This window comes from Jaculus jaculus, chromosome 19 (genome assembly GCF_020740685.1).
Source record: "Jaculus jaculus isolate mJacJac1 chromosome 19, mJacJac1.mat.Y.cur, whole genome shotgun sequence".
In the NCBI taxonomy this organism is placed as follows: Eukaryota; Metazoa; Chordata; class Mammalia; order Rodentia; family Dipodidae; genus Jaculus; species Jaculus jaculus.
Genome location: NC_059120.1, coordinates 53,513,523 through 53,535,378, shown reverse-complemented (window position 1 = coordinate 53,535,378; position 21,856 = coordinate 53,513,523). Strand labels below are relative to the sequence as shown.

The 21,856-nt window shown below is 48.3% G+C and overlaps 1 protein-coding gene and 1 non-coding gene across 2 annotated transcripts in view; both read left to right on the top strand.

Moving 5' to 3' along the window:
- The first annotated feature begins 215 nt into the window (after window positions 1–215).
- LOC123456117 lies at window positions 216–321 on the top strand. Its single transcript, XR_006634337.1, has one exon. It is a non-coding gene; the product is annotated as a U6 spliceosomal RNA (small nuclear RNA).
- A 1,640-nt stretch (window positions 322–1,961) lies between these two features.
- Window positions 1,962–21,856, top strand: part of Ankrd35 (ankyrin repeat domain 35) — a 31,971-nt gene continuing 12,076 nt past the window's right edge. The window contains exons 1-8 of the mRNA XM_045138577.1: window positions 1,962–2,077; window positions 13,387–13,517; window positions 16,708–16,796; window positions 17,098–17,162; window positions 18,832–18,889; window positions 19,124–19,194; window positions 19,637–19,743; window positions 21,672–21,856. Coding sequence (XP_044994512.1) covers window positions 2,039–2,077; window positions 13,387–13,517; window positions 16,708–16,796; window positions 17,098–17,162; window positions 18,832–18,889; window positions 19,124–19,194; window positions 19,637–19,743; window positions 21,672–21,856 — 745 coding nt within the window. The 5' untranslated portion in view covers window positions 1,962–2,038. The remainder of the gene's footprint in view (window positions 2,078–13,386; window positions 13,518–16,707; window positions 16,797–17,097; window positions 17,163–18,831; window positions 18,890–19,123; window positions 19,195–19,636; window positions 19,744–21,671) is intronic.

Here is a 21,856-nt window from a genome sequence, read left to right as displayed (position 1 = left end):
ATCACTGAGAACCTGGACTTAAAGGGCAGCAAAAACAGGAGAGATGGTTGGTTGGTTTGCTTGTTTATTTTTGGTCTTTAAGGGCAGTAAAAATAGGGGAGATGGGTGGTTTGTTTATTTGTTTTTGGTCCTTTTTTTGTTTTCAGAGAGAAACATACAGGAAAAATTCTCTTTTTGCCCCTTTCGAAAATATGCATTAAGAAGTTGGGTCTGAGGCTCATTTTGGCAGCACATATACTATACATTGGAACTATACAGAAAAGATTAGCATGGCACCTATGCAAGGATGACACGCAAATTTGTGAAACGTTCCATATTCAAAATAAAAAAGGGGGCTGGAGAGATGGCTTAGCAGTTAAGCGCTTGCCTGTGAAGCCTAAAGATCTCGGTTCTGCTGGGGAGGGAGGGAATTACCATGGGATATATTTTATAATCATGGAAAATGTTAATAAAAATTAAAAAAAAAAAAAAAAAGATCTCGGTTCTGAGGCTCAATGCCCCAGGACCCACGTCAGCCAGATGCACAAGGGGGCGCACGCGTCTGGAGTTCGTTTGCAGTGGCTGGAAGCCCTGGCGCGCCTATTCTTTCTTTCTCTCTCTCTGCCTCTTTCTCTCTGTCTGTTGCTCTCAAATAAACAAACAAACAAAATAAAAAAGGGGGGCTGGAGAGATGGCTTCGTGGTTAAGGCACTTGTCTGCAAAGCCAAAGGACCCAGGTTCAATTCCCCAGGACCTATGTAAGCCAGATGTACAAGGAGGCACATGCATCTGAAGTTCGTTTTCGGTGGTTGGAGGCCCTGGTGCACCCATTTCTCTCTCTATCTCTCTCTCTCAAATAAATAAAAATTTTAAGAAAAGAAAAGAAAAAAAGGCCTGGAGAAATGGCTTAGCGGTTAAGTGCTTGCCTGTGAAGCCTAACGACCCCGGTTCGAGGATTGATTCCCCAGGACCCACGTTAGCCAGATGCACAAGGGGGCGCACGCGTCTGGAGTTCGTTTGCAGTGGCTGGAGGCCCTGGCGCGCCCATTCTCTCTCTCTCTGTCTGCCACTTTCAAATAAATAAATAATTTTTTTTAAGAGGTTGGATCTGAGCTGGTGCAGTGACGCACACCTTTAATCTCAGTACTCGGGTGACCGAGGTAGGAGGGTCGCCGTGTGTTCCAGGCCAGCCCGAGACTACATAGTGAAATCCAGGTCAGCCTGAGCTACAGTGAGACCCTACCTCGAAAACAAACAAACAGGGTTGGAGAGATGGGGCTCAGCAGTTAAGGCGCTTGCTTGCAGAGCCTAACAACTAGAGTTCGATTCCCCAGTATCCACAGAAAAGCCAGATGCACAAGGTGGCGCATGCATCCGTATAGTTCGTTTGCAGTGGCTGGAGGCCCTGGCGCGCCCATGCTCTCTGTCACTCTGCTAGCAAATAAATAAATTAAAAACAAAACCCAAAACAGAGGTTGGGTCTGATCCTTTTCTCTCGGGTCCTGTCCCCAGCTTGCTGCCCATCCTCGCTCAGTCCTGGGCTTGGCACTGCCAACCGCCCTCCCGTTTCCCCACTGTGGCCGTTCTGCGCGGTGCACGGGGCTCCGGGGTGGAATGCAGCGTCGCAGCGGTTGGAGGAGACGGTTGGCTGCGGCCGGGGCGTGGGCGTGGCCGGGCCGTGGCCTCAGCCCTGGACCGAGGAGAGGCCGGGCCGGGCCGGGCCTGGGGGGGAGCTTCCTACTGGGTTCGGGGCAGCTGGGCTGGGAGAGCCGAGGTAGCGACTCAGCCGGGGGGCGGCCCGGGGACGGCGGCGGGCTGCGAGCTCACTGCGGACCGGGGCGGGCAGGGCCGGGGGGGCGTGGTCTTGCAGCCCAGCCTCCGGGGTCCAGCTCTCTGATTGGGCGAGGTGGCATTTGGGGGGCGGGGCAGGGGGCGGGGCCGGCTCCGGCCCTTTTTGACAGCTGTCTCTCGCCCGGCAGCATCCAGAGTCCCGTGGGTTTGGGAACCGGTGTCCCGGCTCTCTGCACGTCCCCGTCCCCCCGTGGCCCTAGCCCCAGCCATGAAGCGCATCTTCTCCTGCTCCAGCTCACAAGTAGCGGTAAGGTGCCAAGATGGATGGGAGAAGGGCTGAGGCTGGGGTCCAAGCGCTGTGCGAACACAAGCCCCCCACCCAACCCACCCACCCCCCATTCAGCCCCGGTTTGCACGCACGCAGCCCGGAGACCTTCGTGCGCACTCTCCCCAGGGCTGCTCCTGCAGGGCCCGCGCCCGCTCGACTCGCTGGTGCCGTGCAAAAAAAACCTGTCCCTCCGCCTCCGGCTTGCCCTCCTAACTTCTTCCCCTTGGCCCATTTCTTGTCCTCCAACTTTCACCCCAGCTTCGAGGGTGCTTGCTGAAGACCTGTCCCTTTCCGCAAATCCTGTTGTCCACTTCCGCTCTGGCTCGCAGTACCAAATCGCACCCACCCCCTCCCCCAAGCATCTACGCAGCCCCTGTCTGATCCTTGGCTCCATTACACTGTCACCCCTTCCTTTTCCAGCCTTGCCTTGTCCCCACAAGTCCCCATCCTGGCTGCTTCCTCTCAGTCCAGCAACTCTCCCACTACTGGATCTTCCCCAGACCTTCCTCCCAGGGTCCTCTGGTTGCGCCTTCATCCCACACCAGGTCACTTCCACTGAACCTCGGGCGTCACTCCAAACCTCTCTCAAACGGTTGTCCCCGTACATCAGCCTCTGTTCTCCCCTTACTCTCTGCCTGACTTCCTCGGTCATTCAATTCCACTCCCCACCCCACCCCCCTTTTGCCTGGACCTCCTTCTGCCTGCACACTATGGGTTAATCTTGCCATCTAAGGCTAGCCTGCCAGGCATGGCCAGAGGCCACACAGTAGCCTGGCTGCTCCCCAAGGGACTGGGTGAGCTGCCTGCAGAATCCACCCTTCCCAGTTCACTGCAGCATGTCTGGTCATCACACTGGTTCTTGGGACCCGTGAGTGTTTCTTCCTGTTTCTCCTTCATCCCGAAGGCTCACGGATGGTTTAGGACTTGTGTTCTCTGCTTTCTTTGGGCACGTGACGGTGAGCGGGTGAGCAGGTAGTGTGGTCTCTCCCCGTTCCCAGCAGAAATCACTCTATTCTCGTGTTCCCCCAAAACAAAACACAGAAGGAAAATAGCAGAAGGTGGTGGCTCAGGGAAGGTAGGGGTTCCCCTTTCTCCAAAGGTGTTACTGAGTTACTTCCTGTCTGGGACTGGGATTCTCTGTGGGCATTGGGATTCTGGCTAATCTAGAAGTGGACTGGCCAGCTGCTTATAGCAGTATTGCTTAGCTAACTTGACTTGTTATAAGAAGCAAATGTGAGAAATGCTCAGTTATCTCCCTGTGCACGGGCAGAAACCCGAAGGCACCTATGAGGCAAGAGCGGCAGGAACTCTGTTGAGACCTGTCTTTGTCCCATTTACATTTGCTTCTCTACATAGTTTCTACACATTGACCAACCAGTCACAAAGGTATTTGCTCTTACAGGAAACATAAACCCAAACATCCCCTGTTGTCTTAATTCATAGCTATGTTCTTATTCATGGGAACTCTTTTTTTATTTAATTTTTGTTTTTTCAGGCAGGGTCTTGCTCTAGCCCAGGCTGACCTGGAATTCACTATGTAGTCTCAGGGTGGCCTGGAACTCACGGCGATCCTCCTACCTCTGCCTCTCGAGTGCTGGGATTAAAGGTGTACGCCACCATGCCTGGCTTGGACTCTTTCTAAATAATAAAATTCCCGGCACTATATCTCCCTTTCAGGCTTGTGGAATAAGCTTTCTCCTTAAGGATAGGAATCTAGTTCATTCCATTGGATTCTCTAGTCCTGGGGCAGTGCCTTATTTCCAAGGTGCTGGAAAATGGGCAGGATGTTAGAATTTGAAACTGTCCCTTTGTCCTTTTTGACTCAAGCACTCCAGATATTTGGATATTTGACTGTGAGCAAAGTCCACCCATCCTAAACTACTCTCCTCCTTCTTTTTGGTTTTTCGAGGTAGGGTCTCGCTCTAGCCCAGGCTGACCTTGAATTCATTGTGTAGTCTCAGGGTGGCCTCGAACTCACAGCGATGCTCCTACCTCTGCCTCCCGAGTGTAAACTCTTGTTAATATCACAAGATCTTGGTATAGCAAGAGAGTAGGAAGTAAAGACTGGGTTTAGAACTATGTAGCTGGAAAGAAACCTTTTTCTCCCCCTTAGATCAGTGTTGTAGAAGACTTAAAAGCAAGTTGCATTCAGCTGCAAATTGTTTCCTCATGAAACTGTCCACAATTCCCATGATAATTTCCTCCACTCCTTTGAGTGACTAGCCAGGCTGGACCCACTTGTCAGAGAAGCATCATGACAGCCTTTTTGGACACCCCCAAGCCCAATCGTATCAGCAGATCTCTCCCAACCCATCTCCACTCACATCCCCATCTGAAGCAGAGATCAATGAGCATTTAAAAATGAATCTACAGGGATGGAGAGATGGCTTAGCGGTTAAGACACTTGCCTGCGAAACCTAAGGACCCAGGTTCAATTCCCCAGGCCCCATGTAAGCCAGATGCACAAGGTAGTGCATGTGTCTGGAGTTCGTTTGCAGTGGCTGGAGGCCCTGGCGTGCCTCTTGTCTCTCAAGATCAATAAATAAATAAATAAGAATCTACACTGGAGTTGGGGGATGTAGTTCAGTAGAGTGCTCACTTAACATACATGAAGTCCTGGGTTTGATTCCCAATGCCACATAAATTGGGCATGGTGGCACACACCTATAATGCCAGCACTTTGGAGGTGGAGGAGGAAGGTCAGAAGTTCAGGGTCATCCTGGCTACTTAGGGAGTTCACAGCCAGCCTAGGATACATAATCTGCTGTCTAGTAAGATCAATACCAGCTCCTATAATCTCACTGTATTTTACTCAAAGTAGAGGATTCCTTCATATGAGTGTCTTATATCTGACAAAGAAATGGACCTCAGGTAGTGGTTAAGGCACCTGCTTGTCTGTGAAGTCTAAGGACCCAGGTTCAATTCCCCAGTACCTATGTAACACAAATGCACAAGGTGGTGCATGCATTTGGAGTTTGTTTGCAGTGACTGGAGGCCCTAGCACATCCATTCTCTCTCATAAATAAATAAATAAATAAATAAATAAATAAATAAATAAATAAATAAATAATTTTCTTTTAAGAAATGGGCCTGGGAATCCTTTTAAGTCACTGGAACTACTTCAGCATAGAGGAATTTCTTTTGCCTTTGAAATGCGAGGGCCAGGTCCCAGTCCTCTGGGCAGCTTTCCACTTCCTCTCACTGGTCCTCAGTGGCAGCCACTCTCTCCCTCAGTACCCAGAGGTGTGCTTTCATCTTGATAGGAAGCTTGTGGGTTGATGGGCAGAGATAGGAGAGGGCACAATTACTTCTCAATGGCCCCTAATCTCAGCTGCGGAAACGACAACAAAGCTTGTCCTTGTTACTGAGTCTTCTGCTGGTTAATTTGATGATTGCTCCCCTGGGGCAGCGATGGTAATCCAGTGTCTCCTTTCCAAAGCGCCAAGGTGAGCAATGCACCGACTTGACATTTGGAAGCATCCCTCCTGTCTTCTTCTCCTCCTTCTTCTTCTTCTTCTAATTTTTGAGGGGTTTCGTTCTAGTCCAGGCTGACCTGGAGTTCACTATGTAGTCTCGGGGTGGCCTCGATCTCTCGGTGATCCTCCTACCTCTGCCTCTGAGTGCTGGGATTAAAGGCGTGCGCCACCACGCCCGGCTCTCCTGTCTCCTTTACTACAGCTCTGCTCAGGTTTGCTCATGAAAGCTACCCACCTATTTAAAACACTTCTTGGGGGCTGGAGGGATGGCTTAGCAGTTGAGGCACTTGCCTGCGAAGCCTAAGGACCCAGGTTTGATTCCCCAGGACCCACGTAAGCCAGATGCACAATGTGCAACATGCTTCTGGAGTTCATTTGCAGTGACTAGAGGCCCTGGTGCACCCATTCTCTCTGTGTGTCTCTCTTCTATCTGTCTGTCTGTCTGTCTTTGAAAATCAGTAAATAAATATAAAATTCTTCTTGGTATAATGAGGCTATAGGAAGTCAAGTGTGTGGATTTAGATCTATATAGCTGGAAAGAATGTATCTAAGATGCCACCTGTGTGGCCCAGCTGCAATTCACTGGCTTATGTAAAAGCAAGATACCTTCCTTCCACTCATTTGCCTAGTGGAGATTTCAAAGCCAGGAGTATCCAGTGCAGCCAGCAAAGCCTGGAAGGACGGAGGTGGAAACTGTCCTTTGTTGTGTATTTCATAAGTGACAGACACAAAGCTAAGGGCTTTATATACTGTAGTGCTAGAAAAGTGAGGTTCAAAGTAGCTTTGACACGTCTAACATTCACAGAGACAGAGCGTTAGAATCAGGGCGCTAGAGCTGGGTATGGTGGCACCCAAGAAGCAGGAGGATTGTGAATTACATACAGTCCAGCCTAGGAAATTTAGAGAGAACTTTTCACAGGAAATGGGGAGAGGAGGAGGAGGGGAGAGGCTGAACCAGAAAACTGAGGTTTCAGGTTAAGGTCAGCTGATGGCAGTAGTGTGTGGTGCTGGCCTGATTCCCACAGGAATGGAAGATGGGTCCGTTCGTGTCAGGGCCTGTCAGTGTGTGGAGGAGTCATTTTGCTTATTTTGTTCTTTGACAATGAACCTGTTTGGAGGCTCTTCTCCATTCGGGGAGCAGCGTCTGAGGGGAAGTAGCTTTGCCCTGGAGTCATTCTCAAGCTCTTCCTGGAACTAAGCAGGTCTTCCTCCATGGCCGTGTACTATGCATTATGATGGTAAAAATTAGGACCGGGCCCCAAATACCTAGATTCTAATTCCAATTTAGTCACTCTTTTATTTTTGCGGTACGGTCTCACTCTAGCCCAGGCTGGCCTGGAATTCCCTATGTGGTCTCAGGCTGGCCTTGAACTCATGGCCATCCTTCCACTTCTTTCTCCCGAGTGCTGGGATTAAAGGTGTGCACCATCACGCCCGCCCGGCACAATTTAGTCACTCTTGTGTGATGTTGGACAATCATCTAACCTCTGTGTGCTTTAGGATAATATCATCTCTATTTTCCAAGGATATTAAGAGGTTAACTGAAATAGCACTTAAAGGGACCATGAGGTGTTGTAAATGCTGCAAGTGGGAGTATTATCTCAGTTCCCATCTCTCCTAGGAAAAGTTTATGGTTTAGAGCTTTAAGTCTTTCCTGTGCTGACGATTAATAATTAATAATTTTGGCTATATAAACAGTATTTGAAAATGAGTTGTTGAGCTTCCAAATCCCCTATTTTTCCTCGCCTCTTCCTTTACCCTCTTGCGTGTTGAGATTATGCCTCATAAAAGTGCACGGTGCCACCACCAATTTCTTCTACTTCCTGTTTAGTTACAAGGATGTCATACACTTATATCACTCTTAAAGTTTTACAAGAGACCTTTATAGCCATTCTGCTTAATGCAACACGACGAAGTAGTGATTATCACCCACATTTTGTAGACGAGGAAATGAGCTAGAGGTGTTTAGTGGCTTGCGCGAGGTCACGTAGTTGAGAATGTCATTGAACCAGGCTCCAAGTTCAGCCCAGCAGGACGAATACTCACCCAGGCCCTGGCTCATCACACCAGAGACCATTGCATTCACCCTTCTTTATTCCTTTCCCCTCTCTGGGCCAAACCAGGCTTTTGTGGGCTTTCAGTTTTAGGTGCTTTTCCGTGGCTGTCTCTTTCACATCCAGTAATACGACAATTATTGTAATTACTCCTCCACCCTCAAAACCCAAGCTGGGACGATCGAACAATGCATGCTGGGGTGTGGCTGTTGTCTGGGACAGCTGCTCCCTGCTAAAGAAGGGAGGAAGGGATTTCCTCTTCTGCCTCCTCAAGCATAACTGGAGACCTGTCTGCCTTTTGCCTTTGTTTCCATGGAAGGGAGGGGAATAGAGAGTAACTGAATGGCACAAGTAAACATGATACAAGAAACAGAAACTCTGTGATTTCCTTCCCAATTTGGGGGCCCACCATCAATGGGTAGAGATATGGTTTGATAACTGAGCTCCTAGCTGTGACATGAAGCTCAGGGCTTTGTTTACTTCTCAAATAACTAAGGACTGGACTGGAGAGACGGTTCAGGGGTTAAAGGTGCTTGTTTGCAAAGCCGGATGGCTTGGGTTCAGTTTCCAAGTACCTACATAAAGCCAGATGTACAAAGTGGCAATGCATTTGCAGTTCGTCTGCAATGGTAAAGGGTCCTGGCATGCCCCTACCCAATCTCTCTCTGCTTCTTTCTGTCCCTCTCTCAAATAAATAAATTAGGTGAATGTCTGTAATCCCAGCACTCAGGAGGTAGAGGTAGTAGGGTCACCATGAGCTTGAGGCCACCCTGAGACTACATAGTGAATTCCAGGCCAGCCTGGGCTAGAGCATGACCCAACTCAAAAAACCAAAATAAATAAAATATATTTTTAAAAATAACTAAGGATGGGGCTGGAGAGATGGCTTAGCAGTTAAGGCACTTGCCTACAAAGCCAAAGGACCCAGGTTTGATTCCCCAAGACCCATGTTAGCCCGATGCACAAGGTGGCACATGTGTCTGGAGTTCATTTGCGGCAGCTAGATGCCCTGGAGCACCCATTCTCTCTCTCTCTTCCTCTCTCTGCCTCTTTCTGTCTTTCAAATAAGTAAAATAAAGTAAAATAACTAAGGACAAGAAGAGCAGTTGGGAGAGGTGAGAGGCAATGTAAACGAAATCAGGAGTGGTCAGTTTGGTTTCCTTGGCTCCAGCAAGACCTAGAGAACAAGAGCGATAGGCATTCTAGAATGGCCCTGGAGCTGGACATCTTACAATAGTTATTATGACAATTAAAAACATTCTTGGGCTGGAGAGATGGCTTAGCGGTTAAGCGCTTGCCTGTGAAGCCTAAGGACCCCGGTTTGAGGCTCGGTTCCCCAGGTCCCACGTTAGCCAGATACACATGAGGGCACACGCACCTGGAGTTCGTTTGCAGAGGCTGGAAGCCCTGGCGCGCCCATTCTCTCTCTCCCTCTATCTGTCTTTCTCTCTGTGTCTGTCGCTCTCACATAAATAAATAAATAAAAAATAAAAAACTAAAAAAACATTCTTGAGGCCGGGCGTGGTAGTGCACACCTTTAATCCCAGCACTCGGGAGACAGAGGTAGGAGTGAGTTCAAGGCCACCCTGAGACTAAAGAGTGATTCCCATGTCAGCCTGGGCTAGAGTGAGACCCAACCATGAAAACAACAATTAAAAAAATAAAGGATGCCTGAGGGCTGGAGCGATGGCTTAGCAGTTAAGGTGCTTGCATGCAAAGCCTGACAACCCTGGTTCGATTCCCCAGTACCCATTTAAAGACAGATGCAGAAAGTGGCACATATATCTGGAGAGCATTTGCAATGGCAGGAGGCCCTGATGTACCCATATTCTCATTCTCTCTTTCCCCTTGCAAATAAATAAATAAAATATGTTTTTAAAAAAGATGCTTGAAGGGCTAGACATTGGGCACTTAGAATTTTTCTTTTTAAAAAACTTTATTTTTATTTATTTGAGAGAGAGAAAGAGGAAGAGAGAGGGAGAGAATAGGGGCGCCAGTGCCTCCAGGCACTGTGAACGAACTCCAAATGTGTGCGCCCCCTTGTACATCTGGCTTATGTGGGTCCTGGGGAATTGAACCAAGGTCCTTTGGCTTTGCAGGCAAATGCCTTAACTGCTAAGCCATCTCTCCAGCCCCACTTAGAATTTTTTTTAAATTTTTTTTTGTTCATTTTGTATTTATTTATTTGAGAGAGACAGACACAGAGAGAAAGACAGATAGAGGGAGAGAGAGAATGGGCGCGCCAGGGCTTCCAGCCTCTGCAAACGAACTCCAGACACGTGCGCCCCCTTGTGCATCTGGCTAATGTGGGTCCTGGGGAACCGAGCCTTGAACCGGGGTCCTTAGGCTTCACAGGCAAGCACTTAACCGCTAAGCCATCTCTCCAGCCCCCCACTTAGAATTTTTTTTTAATTTTTATTTATTTCTTTGAGAGCTACAGACACAGAGAGAAAGACAGATAGAGGGAGAGAGAGAAAATGGGCGCGCCAGGGCTTCCAGCCTCTGCAAACGAACTCCAGACGCGTGCGCCCCCTTGTGCATCTGGCTAACGTGGGACCTGGGGAACCGAGCCTCGAACCGGGGTCCTTAGGCTTCACAGGCAAGCGCTTAACCGCCAAGCCATCTCTCCAGCCCCCACTTAGAATTTTTTAAGGGTTCACTTATAATGGCAGCACTTAGGCTGAAGCTAAAAGGATCTTGAGTTTGAGGTCAGTCTGAGCTATAGAGTGTGACTCCCACTAAATAATATATAAAGTATATATATATATATATATATATATATATATATATATATATATATATATATCCTGGGGAATTGAACCTGGGTCCTTTGGCTTTGCAGGCATATGCCTTAAGGGCTAAGCCATCTCTCCAGCCCCCTCCTCTGTTCACTTTCTTTGGTCCCCTAGTCCTTTTCCTCTGAACCCCTTTAATTCCCAACTAGTCCTATTTGGATGTATTCTTTTTTCCCTCCTTCACCATCCATGACAACATGGGCTCAGTATTGTATAGGTCTCCTGCAGGTAAGGAAAATGGTTGTTGGGGTTGGAGACATGGCTTAGTGATTAAGCGCTTGCCTGTGAAGCCTAAGGACCCTGGTTCGAGGCTCGATTCCCCAGGACCCACGTTAGCCAGATGCACAAGGTGGCACATGCGTCTGGAATTCGTTTGCAGTGGCTGGAGGCCCTGGTGCATCCATTCTCTCTCTCGCTCTCGCTCTCAAATAAATTATAAATAAACAAAATTTTAAAAAAGTTTATGACCACCTGTTATGTGGTCAGGCATCTAATGATCACCTTGTGTCTGGAAAACAGTATTCCAAAGCTCTCCTCCCCAACCTTTGTTTCTTTATATTCTTCCCGCCACCTCTTCCACAATGTTCCCTGAGCCTTGGGGGTGTGATAGAGAAATCTCATTTAATGCTGAACACTCAACTGTCACTTCTCAGCACTTTGTCTAGTTTTGAGCCTCTCCAGTAGTCACCACCATCTGCAAAATGAAGCTTCTCTGATCAAAAGCAAGAGCAGTGCTGGAGAGATGGCGTATCTAACCGGTGCCTGCCTGTGAAGCCTAAGGACCCAGGTTCAATTCCCCAGCACCCTTGTAAGCCAGATGCACAAGGTGGCACATGTATCTGGAGCTTTTTTGCAGTGGCTGGAGGCTCTGGCGTGCCCATTCTCTACTCTTTTCATCTCTTTCTCTCTCTCTTAAATAATAAGTAAATAAAATATTTTAAAAGTTTTTACAAAGTGAGAGCAGCACTAACCTATTGACATAAAATTAATATGTAGGGGCCAATTTGATGGGCATAACCTATCCATTTAGCCAAATAATAATAGTAGCTTCCCCCAGGGCCTATGATCACCCCAGCCACAGGGTTTTGATTAGATTTTTGTTAATATATTTTTAAAATTTTGTTTATTTTATTTTTTGGTTTTTCAAGGTAGGGTCTCACTCTAGTCCAGGCTTTGCACTCACGGTGATCCTCCTACCTCTGCCTCCCAAGTACTGGGATTAAAGGCATGCACCATCATGCCGGGCGGTTATTGTTTATTTGAAAGAGAAAGAGAGAATGGGCACGCCAGGGCATCTAGCCACTGCAAACAAACTCCAGATGCATGTGCCACCTTGTGCATGTGGCTTCATATAGGTCCTAGGGAATCGAACCTGGCTCCTTTGGCTTTGTAGACAAGTGCCTTAACCACTAAGCCATCTCTCTGGCCTGTCGTTTTTCAGTAGATTTTTGGTGCCTTAAATCCAATCAGAGATCAGTTGCTTGTCCCTATAACTGACAGGCCCTTACGGTTCCAGCGGTGACATTTGCCCGGCTGTGCAGCTCTCAGGGTCTACTGCTCATTGAGACTTGATGACGTCTTCCCCCAGCAGCCTGACGAGCACTTTCCAACACTGTGACAGCTGGCTGGTAAGGAAGACGCTTCCAGCTGATCTCTCGTCCTGTCCCCTAAGCATGTGGTTTCTTCAGCGATGAGGTCTTACTGTCTAGTTCTGGGGGCCAGCCAAGAGCCCTGGGAATGGCCTGCATTGCTTTGGGATCTCGGGGCCTCCCTGACCAACAACTTGCTGGGAGGTAACCCACCCCTGGCACTGGGATTCTTTTTTTTTTTTTTTTTGAGACAAACTCTCATGTACACTAGGCAGGCCTCAAAGCTTGGTATATTGCTGAGGCTAGCTTTAAACTCCCAATTTCCCCGCATCCATCACACTGTAAGCCCAGACTGACCACAGTACTGATTAGGACTACAGGTGCATAAAAGCCACCACACCCAGATGAATCATTTTTTGGTTTTGTTTTGTTTTTCAAGGTAGGGTCTCACTAACTAACTAAGGCAGTTACTAGCTATACTTCTTTTTTTCCCCCAAGGTAGGGTCTGGAAAGAGGCAGATATATATACAGAGAGAATGGACACACAAAGGCCTCCAGCCATTGCAAACGAGCTCCAGACACATGTGCCACCTTGTGCATTTGGCTTACGTGGGTCCTGGAGAATAGAAACTTGGGTCCTGCTTTGCAGCAAAGCACCTTAACTGCTAAGCAATCTCTACAGACCAATAGCTGTATGTTGTCTTCTTTTTCTTAGCTATACTTCTTTTCTTTCAACCTCTTTCCTTTCTCCCTGCCTGCTCTCTCTCTCTCTCTTTCTCTTTTAGAGAGAGAATAGGCACACCAGGGCCTTCAGCCGCTGCAAACTCCAGATGCAGATGCATGTGTCCCCTTGTGCATTGGGTTTACGTGGGTCCTGGGGAATCTAACTTGGATCCTTTGACTTTGCAGGCAAATGCCTTAACCACAAAGCCATCTCTCCAGCCCTTAGCTAGACTTTCTTTTTTTTTAAATTTTTTAAATTTATTTATTAGAGACAGAGAATGGGCACACCAGGGCCTCCAGCCACTGCAAATGACCTCCATCTGCATGTGCCACCATGTGCATCTGGCTTACGTGGGACCTGGAGAATCAAACTTGGGTCCTTAGGCTTCGCAGGCATGCGCCTTAACCGCTAATCCACCTCTCCAACACCCCTTAGCTATACTTCTTGATGACACATTACATAGTTGATATCTAGCTGGCCCACCTAATATAGACCGAATGATAAATGATGGAGGGCGAGTGACCCGTGAAGCAGTAGGAAGACTTCTAGCATGTTCCTCGGCCCTTGCCTGGCATCCAACCATCTGCCGCTCTTGTGTCTCCACACCATCACCCTCCCCAATCCTCACCCAATTTTTAACTCTGGGCCAGGTGGAGAGATGGAACCGTCGTGATCAGAAGCTTCTTGAGGCGGTGCAGCGGGGGGACGTGGGACGTGTGGCTGCCTTGGCCTCCAGGAAGTCGGCCCGCCCCACCAAGCTCAACTCCAATGGCCAGTCCCCGTAAGTCCTCTTGACCCTTCTCTGGCTTGTGGTTCCTCATTTATTTTATTTTATTTTATATTTTATTTTTTTTTATTTTATTTTATTTTATTTTATTTTATTTTATTTTATTTTATTTTATTTTATTTTATTTTATTTTATTTTATTTTGTGTTTTTTGTTTGTTGGTTTGGTTTTTCAAGGTACTGTCTCACTCTAGCCCAGGCTGACCTGGAATTCACCATGTAGTCTCAGGGTGGCCTTGAACTCACAGTGATCCTCCTACCTCTGCCTCCCGAGTGCTGGGATTAACCATGTGCACCACCACACCAGACCCATATGGTTCCTTTTGAAACCCTCAAACTTCAGAGTGAGCAGAGAATTCCTGGGGCTCCAGAACCCGTTTTGTTGATTGCATTGGCAAGCAGTGAACTTTTGCCACGTATCAAGCATCACACACAGGGACGAGTTTTTGTCATCCCCAAGCCCTATCCAGCACACAGCCCACATTCCCACAGTGACAACGCTGACTTACAAAAGATGGAGTGCGGGACTGGAGAGATGGCTTAGCGGTTTAGGCCTTTGCCTGCAAAGCCGAAAGATCCTGGTTCGATTCTCCAGGACCTATATAAACCAGATGCGCAAGGGGGTGCACGCATCTGGAGGCCCTGGTACGCCCATTCTCTCTTTCTCTCTCTCTGCCTCTTTCTCAAATAAAATAAATAAAATATAGAAAAATGTAGCACATGACATTGAAACAACCAGGCCAGGTGCACGCCTTTAATCCCAGCATTTGGGAGACCGAGGTAGGAGGATCACCTTGAACTCAAGGCCACTGAGACTACACATTGAATTCCAGGTCAACCTGGGCTACAGTGAGATCCTACCTTAACAAACAAAAGATGTAAAGCTCATTAAACCAACAAAGGATGAATGTGCCAAGCATAGTTTCTTCACCACCCAAGAAGAAGGGTGTGTATGCGTGAGAAATTAGAAATGAAGTCATAAACTATGGGAGTCACAGAAGGAGTGACTAGGACATAGGAAATCCCCACTGTCACTCTCTTGCTGTGTGCTGACTGACTCTCTGTGACACCTCGGCTCTGCTAAGGGCTCTTTGCTCACAGACAGGGAGCCTTGGGTGCCCTGGGTGCCCTGCCACGGTCTGAAATCCCTTGAGATGTGCCAGCCCTTGTTTCTAGCTTTTCCAGTAATTTCCTTTGACCTCATGACTGTAGGTCATGGAAGAGGCTTCTCTTCTGAGGAAGCCAGACCGGGGAGCTGCTTTCTCTGCTTTTTGGGGGATTGAACATAACCAGCAGCGTTTATGTAACCTCTCCCTCCCAGGGAGAGTCCCACGTGGCTGTGATCATAGGCTGAGGCCAGGAGGACTGGGAGATCAGGTTCAGTGAGAGTAAGATCCTATATCTAAATAAATAAAAGCTAAGATAAAAATTCTGGATTTAGGGCTGGAGAGATGGCTTAGCGGTTAAAGTGTTTGCCTGCAAAGCCAAAGGACCCAGGTTCTATTCCCCATGACCCACGTAAGCCAGATGCACAAGGCGGTGCATGCGTCTAGAGTTCACTGGCAGTGGCTGGAGGCCCTGATGCACCCATTCTTTCTCTTTCTCTCTGTCTGTCTCTCCCTCTCAAATAAATAAATAAAAATAAAAATAGTTTTTAAAATTCTGGATTTAGCCAAATATCATGGTACACACCTTTAATCCCAGTATTTGGGAAGCAGAGGTAGGAGGATTGCCGTGAGTTCAAGGCCACCCTGAGACTACATAGTGAATTCCAGGTCAGCCTAGGCCAGAGCAAAAACCCTACCTCGAAAAACAAACCAACTGGATTTAACCCGGCATGGTGGTGTACGTCTTTAATCTCAGTACTTGGGTAGAAGGCAGTGGTAGGAGGATTACTGGGAATTTGGGGCCAGCCTGAGACTACAGAGTGAGTTCTGGGCTAGAGTGAGACCTTACCTGGAAAAAAAAAATTCTGGATGTGCACCAATCAGAATAACTTGGGGTCTCATATGTGGATCCTAGCTACAGATGATTGGGCTTCTGCGTGAGAAGGAAAATACTTAGTAGCAGAGGCCAGTAAGTTAAAAAGGAGACATAAAGGGAAGAGAAAGGAAGGGAGGAGGGTACTTAATAGGTTGATATTGTATATATGTGATTACAATGATTGAGATGGGGAGGTAATATGATGGAGAATGGAATTTCAAAGGAGAAAGTGTCAGCGGGGAGGGAGGGAATTACCATGGGATATATTTTTATAATCATGGAAAATGTTAATAAAAATTTAAAATTTAAAAAAGAAAACTTGGGGTGGACTGGAGAGATGGCTTAGCAGTTAAGGTGCTTGTTTGCATAAGCCAAAGGACTCAGGTTCGACTCCCCAGGACCCAGTAAGCCAGATGCACAAGGAGGCACACACATCTAGAATTTGTTTGCAGTGGCTGGAGGCCCTGGCAGGCCCATTCTCTCTCTCTCTCTCTCTACGTGCCTATTTCTATATTACTCTCTCTCTCTCTCTCTCTTTCAAATAAACAAATAAATAAATAAAGTATTTAAAAATAACTTGGGGTATTAAACATGCTCAAAACAATAAATAAGACTCTCAGTGAGGTCCAGGTCAGCATGGGCTAGAGTGCAAGCCTACCTCAAAAAAATAAATAAATAAATAATAAAAATAAACCAGGCGTGGTGGGACATGCCTTTAATCCCAGCACTTGGGAGGCAGACTTAGGAAGATCACCATGAGTTCAAGGCCACCCTGAGATTACAGAGTGAATTCCAGGTCAACTTGGACTAGAGCGAGACCCTACCTTAAAAAACAAAGAAAAAGAAAGGAAGGAAGGAGAGAGGGAGAAAGGGAGGGAAAGAAAAAGAGAAGGAGAAAGGAAAGGAAGAAGGAAAGGGAAGGGAAGGGAAGGGAAGGGAAGGGAAGGGAAGGGAAGGGAAGGGAAGGGAAGGGAAGGGAAGGGAAGGGAAGGGAAGGGAAGGGAAGGGAAGGGAAGGGAAGGGAAGGGAAGGGAAGGGAAGGGAAGGGAAGGGAAGGGAAGGGAAGGGAAGGAAAGGAAAGGAAAGGAAAGGAAAGGAAAGGAAAGGAAAGGAAAGGAAAGGAAAGGAAAGGAAAGGAAAGGACTCTACTTGTTATTTGTTCCCTAATCCTTTTGTTTTGCCTCGTGGCTTTGACACTGGCAGGTTTCATCTGGCGGCTTCCAAAGGCCTGACCGAGTGTCTGACAATACTGCTTGCAAACGGGGCTGACATCAACAGCAAGAACGAGGATGGTGAGTTGGACGGCATTATACTACACGGCTGGGGTTCCCACTGAGCACCCTTGCGCCCTTCCCCAGCAAGTCCCGACCAGCGTCCCTCCGTGGATTCTCCTCCCTGGAAACTGGGCACACCTCGCCCCCTTTCTCAGCTCTATCACAGGTGCCAGCTGCTTGGAGAACAGGACTTTCCAGCCCTGTGGGGCTGAGAGCTTCTCTCTGTAATCTCCCTCTGATTATCTGTGCGTCTCTTGCCTTCCCTCCCCGTGAGTCACCCACGTCCACGGGGCCACCCGCTTGCTTTCTTTCTTTCCAGGAAGTACCGCCCTGCATTTGGCCACCATCTCCTGCCAGCCACAGTGTGTAAAAGTCTTGCTTCAGGTAAAAGCAATCCCCTGATAGTCCGTCCACCTGTGCCAAGAATCTCCTAACTTTTTTGTTTTTATTTATTTATTTGAGAGCAACAGACACAGAGAGAAAGACAGAGGGAGAGAGAGAGAATGGGCGCGCCAGGGCTTCCAGCCTCTGCAAACGAACTCCAGACACGTGCGCCCCCTTGTGCATCTGGTTAACGTGAGTCCTGGAGAATCGAGCCTCGAACCCGGGTCCTTAGGCTTCACAGGCAAGCGCTTAACTGCTAAGCCATCTCTCCAGCCCAAGAATCTCCTAACTTTGTTTAGTTAGAAGTCAGTTGTACTCATCCCCAGTGAGAGAGCTGATAACGATTCATTTTTCCCTCCACAAACAGTTAACACCTATACTTGATACTGCACTTGAAGGCTGTTCAAAAATTAGCGTAGATGGGCTGAAGAGATGGCTTAGCGGTTAAGCGCTTGCCTGTGAAGCCTAAGGACCCCAGTTCGAGGCTCGGTTCCCCAGGACCCACATTAGCCAGATGCACAAGGGGGCGCATGAGTCTGGAGTTCATTTTCAGTGGCTGGAGGCCCTGGCTTGCCCATTCTGTCTCTCTCTCTCTGCCTCTTTCTGTCTCTGTCTGTCTCTTTCAAATAAATAAACAAACAAAAAATTTAAAAATTAGTGTAGATGCCAGGTGTGGTGGCGCACACCTTTAATCCCAGCACTCGGGAGGCAGAGGTGGGGGGATCACAATGAGTTCGAGGCCACCCTGAGACAACATAGTGAATTCCAGGTCAGCCCTGGGCTAGAGTGAGACCCTACCTCGAGAAACCAAGAAAAAAAAAAAAATTAAGAGTAGCTAGCGACTATGACGATGGGCAGGTGGAAGGAAGGCGGAGGTGTCTAAATGAAAATGCTTGAGGGAGTTTGTAGTCAATAACATAAGAAGGCTTGGGCATGGTGGATGCACGCCTTTAGTCCTAATTCTCAGGAGGTAGGAGGATTGTTGTGAGTTTGAGGCCAGCCTGGAACTACAGGGTGAGTTCCAGGTCAGCCTGGGCTAGAGTGAGACCCTACCTCAAAAGCAAGAGAAAGAGAGAGGGAGAGAGAGAGAGAAGACTGGGGAGATGGCTTATCAGTTAAGGCGCTTGCCTGCAAAGCCACAGGGCCAAGTTTGATTCCCCATTACCCACATAAGCCAAATGCATAAGGTGGCACATGCCTCTGGAGTTCCTTTGTAGTGGCTAGAGGCCCTGGTGTACCCATTCTCTCTCTCTCTCTCCCTCTCTCCCTCTCTCCCTCTTTCTCTCTTTCAAATAAATTAATAAATATGTTTTTTTAAATAATGGACTGGGGGCTGGAGGGATGGCTTAGCAGTTAAGGCATTTGTCTGAAAAGCCAAAGAACCCAGGTTCGATTCCCCAGGACCCACATTAGCCAGATGCACAAGGGCGCACACGTGTCTGGAGTTTCTTTGCGGTGGCTGGAGGCCCTGGCGTGCCCGTTCTTTCTCTTTCTCTGTCAAACAAATAAATTAAATATGTTTAAAAAAAAAAAAAAAGTTCTGGGCTTGTCTAGCGGTTGGCCTCCCTCTACCTCTTGCTCCTCCCCATATTACCATGGGAGCTGGTGACCCACAGTGGGTGTCGCATGAGATACCAGCGTCCAGCGCCATTGCCGTTTCCCTTTGCAGCACGGTGCTAACGAAGATGCGGTGGATGCAGAAAATCGAAGTCCACTGCACTGGGCAGGTGGGTGGCCAGGAGTCCATGGCAGTGGGCAGGCGGGTGGCCAGAGAGTGGAGGGAGCAAATCTGCAGAATGGGGACAGAAAGGGAGGGTACACACTGAAGGTGAGTGTGTGTGTGTGCGTGTGTGTGTGTGTGTGTGTGTGTGTGTTGGGGGGTGAGTCATAGCCTCAGTAGGTGTCCTTCATAGTTCCCCTTGACTAACCCTCCTTCACACCCCCCCCTCACTGGCTTCCAGCCTCCTCTGGCTGTGCATCGAGTGTGCTCCTGCTGTGTGACCACGAAGCTTTCCTAGATGTGCTGGACAGTGTGAGTATCACCTGGACAAATGGTTTTATACGGGGAGGCTGCTTCCCTCTGAACTTGACTGGCCAAGTGGTGGCGCACGCCTTTAATCCCAGCACTTCGGGAGGCAGTTGTAGGAGGGTTTGCTGTGGGTTCGAGGCCAACCTGAGACTACATAGTGTATTCCAGGTCAGCCTGGGCTAGAGCGAGACGCTACCTCGAACCCCCCCCACACACACACCCAAAATTCTGGGACTGTCCTTTCATTCCTCCTCCACTTCCTTACAGAGAAGCAAAGCCTTACTTTGTAGAGGGCTTCGACCCCTATTTATTTCGTACTTAACAGTATGAACTGGGCTTTTTAATTTTTTTTTTTTTTTCTGAAGAGGAGGGAAGTGGCAGGGTTGTGCCAAGCCAGGTTCCTCCTGGCCCCTCACGATCCCCCACTTTCCCACAATCTGTGCAGGATGGACGTACACCCCTGATGATTGCGTCACTGGGTGGTCACGCAGCTATCTGCTCACAGCTGCTGCAGAGAGGTGCCCGAGTTAATGTCACAGACAAGGATAACAAGTGAGCCATTCCTGTCCTCCTATTGCAATGTCCAGAGCTTTACCACTCTTGAAAGGATCCAGTGAGCACTCTCTGTGTGTGTGTGTGTGTGTGTGTGTGTGTGTGTGTGTGTGTGTGTATGCATGTGCTAAAGAAGGGAGTAGGTTGTCTCTGTCCCACCCCCCTTTTTAAAATTTGTTTATTTGCAAGCAAAGAGATACAGACACAGAGGAAGGAGAGAAAATGGGTGCACCAGGGCCTCCAGCCCCTGCAAACTCCAGATGCATGTACCGCCCTGTGCATCTGGCTTATGTGGGTGTTGGAGAATTGAACTCAGGCCATTCAGGCTTGGCAGGCAAGCTCCTTAACCCCTGAGCCATCTCTCTAGCCTGTTCTTTTTTTCCCCAAGCTGACCTGGAATTCACTATGTAGGCTCAGGGTGGTCTTGAACTCACAGTGATCCTCCTACCTCTGCATTCCTAAGTGCTGGGATTAAAGGCATGCGCCACTACGCCCGGCTCCTGTTCTTTATTGGTAAAAACTATTTTAATTATTTGAGAGAGAGAGAGAGAGGGAATGTGTGCATCAAACCCTCTAGCCCCTGCAAATGAACTTCAGACACATGTGCCACCTGGTGCATCTGGCTTTATGTGCGTACTGGGGAGTTGAACCTGGATCCTTTAGCTTTGCAGGCAAGTGCCTTAACCATTAAGCCACCTCTCTGACCCTTGTCTCTGTTCTTGGAAGCCCTCTGTCTGTCTTCCCAGTGATGTTCAGAAGAATTCTGCCTGCTACCATGGCCATCTTCCAAGCATAGATGGTCTCAGAAGTAGAAAGGGTACCACTGGAAACAGTGGGTTAGCTTACTGTTTTTTATGGTATCTTCTAAACAATGGGATCCTTTTTTGTTGTTGTTGTTGTTCAATAACAAATTTTATGCAGAAGTTGGGTATGGTGGTATGTACCTGTAATCCCAGCATTTAGGAGGTTGAGGCATAAGGACTATGAGTTGGAGGCCAAGCAGGACTACACACACAGAGAGAGAAACATATTTAGAGAAAAACATTTAGGGCTGGAGAGATAGCTTAGTGGTTAAGGCACTTGCCTGCAAAGCCAAAGGACCCAGGTTCAATTCCCCAGGACCCATGTAAGCCCTTTTATCTATCTAACTACCTATCTGTCATCTATCTATATGTGTATATGCCTCTCTCTCTCTCAAATAAATAAAATGAATTTAAAAATATGTAAGAAAAATTCAGAACTTGGGCGTGGTGACACAAGCCTTTAATCCTAGCATGGGCACAGATAATATGATCTCTCTGTGAGTTAGAGGCTAACCTGAGATGACATAGTGAATTCCAGGTCAGCCTGGGCTAGAGCGAGATCGTACCTTGAAAAGCCACACACACACACAAATTATTTATTTTAGTACTAAAGCAGCTAAAAATGGAGCCCTAGCCAGGTGTGGTAGCGCACGCCTTTAATCCCAGCAATTGGGAGGCAGAGGTAGGAGGATCACTGTGAATTGGAGGCCTCCCTGAGACTACATAGTGAACTCCAGGTCAGTCTGGGCTACACTGAAACCCTACCTCAAAGAAGGAAAAAAAAAAAAAAAAGAAGAAGAAGAAGAAGAAGAAGAAGGAGCCCAACTGTAATTTGACAGAGAAGGAGGGGGAGAGAGAGAAAGAGAGAATGGGTACCCCAGGGCCTCCAGTCACTGCAAAGGAACTCCAGATGCATGTGCCACCTTGTGCATCTGGCTAACATAGGTCCTTTAGCTTCGTAGGCAAACACCTTAACCACCAAGCCATCCCTCCAGCCCAGCTCCTGCTTTGTCATTGGCTGCTGTGGGTCTGTCATTCTGACACACTGGCAGCTTTCATTTCGGGAAGCACAGCTCCTGGATCCCCTGGGGGAAAGGGAGTACTCACAGGGGTCTGCACCCACAGGTCAGCTCTGATCCTGGCCTGTGAGAAAGGCAGTGCTGAGGTGGCTGAACTGCTGCTGAGCCACGGAGCGGACGCGGGTGCAGTGGACAGCCTGGGGCACGACGCCCTGCATTACGCCCTGCGCACCCAAGACAACGTCCTGTGGGAGCTGCTCCACCGGGCCCTGAACCGGCGGCGGAGAGGCG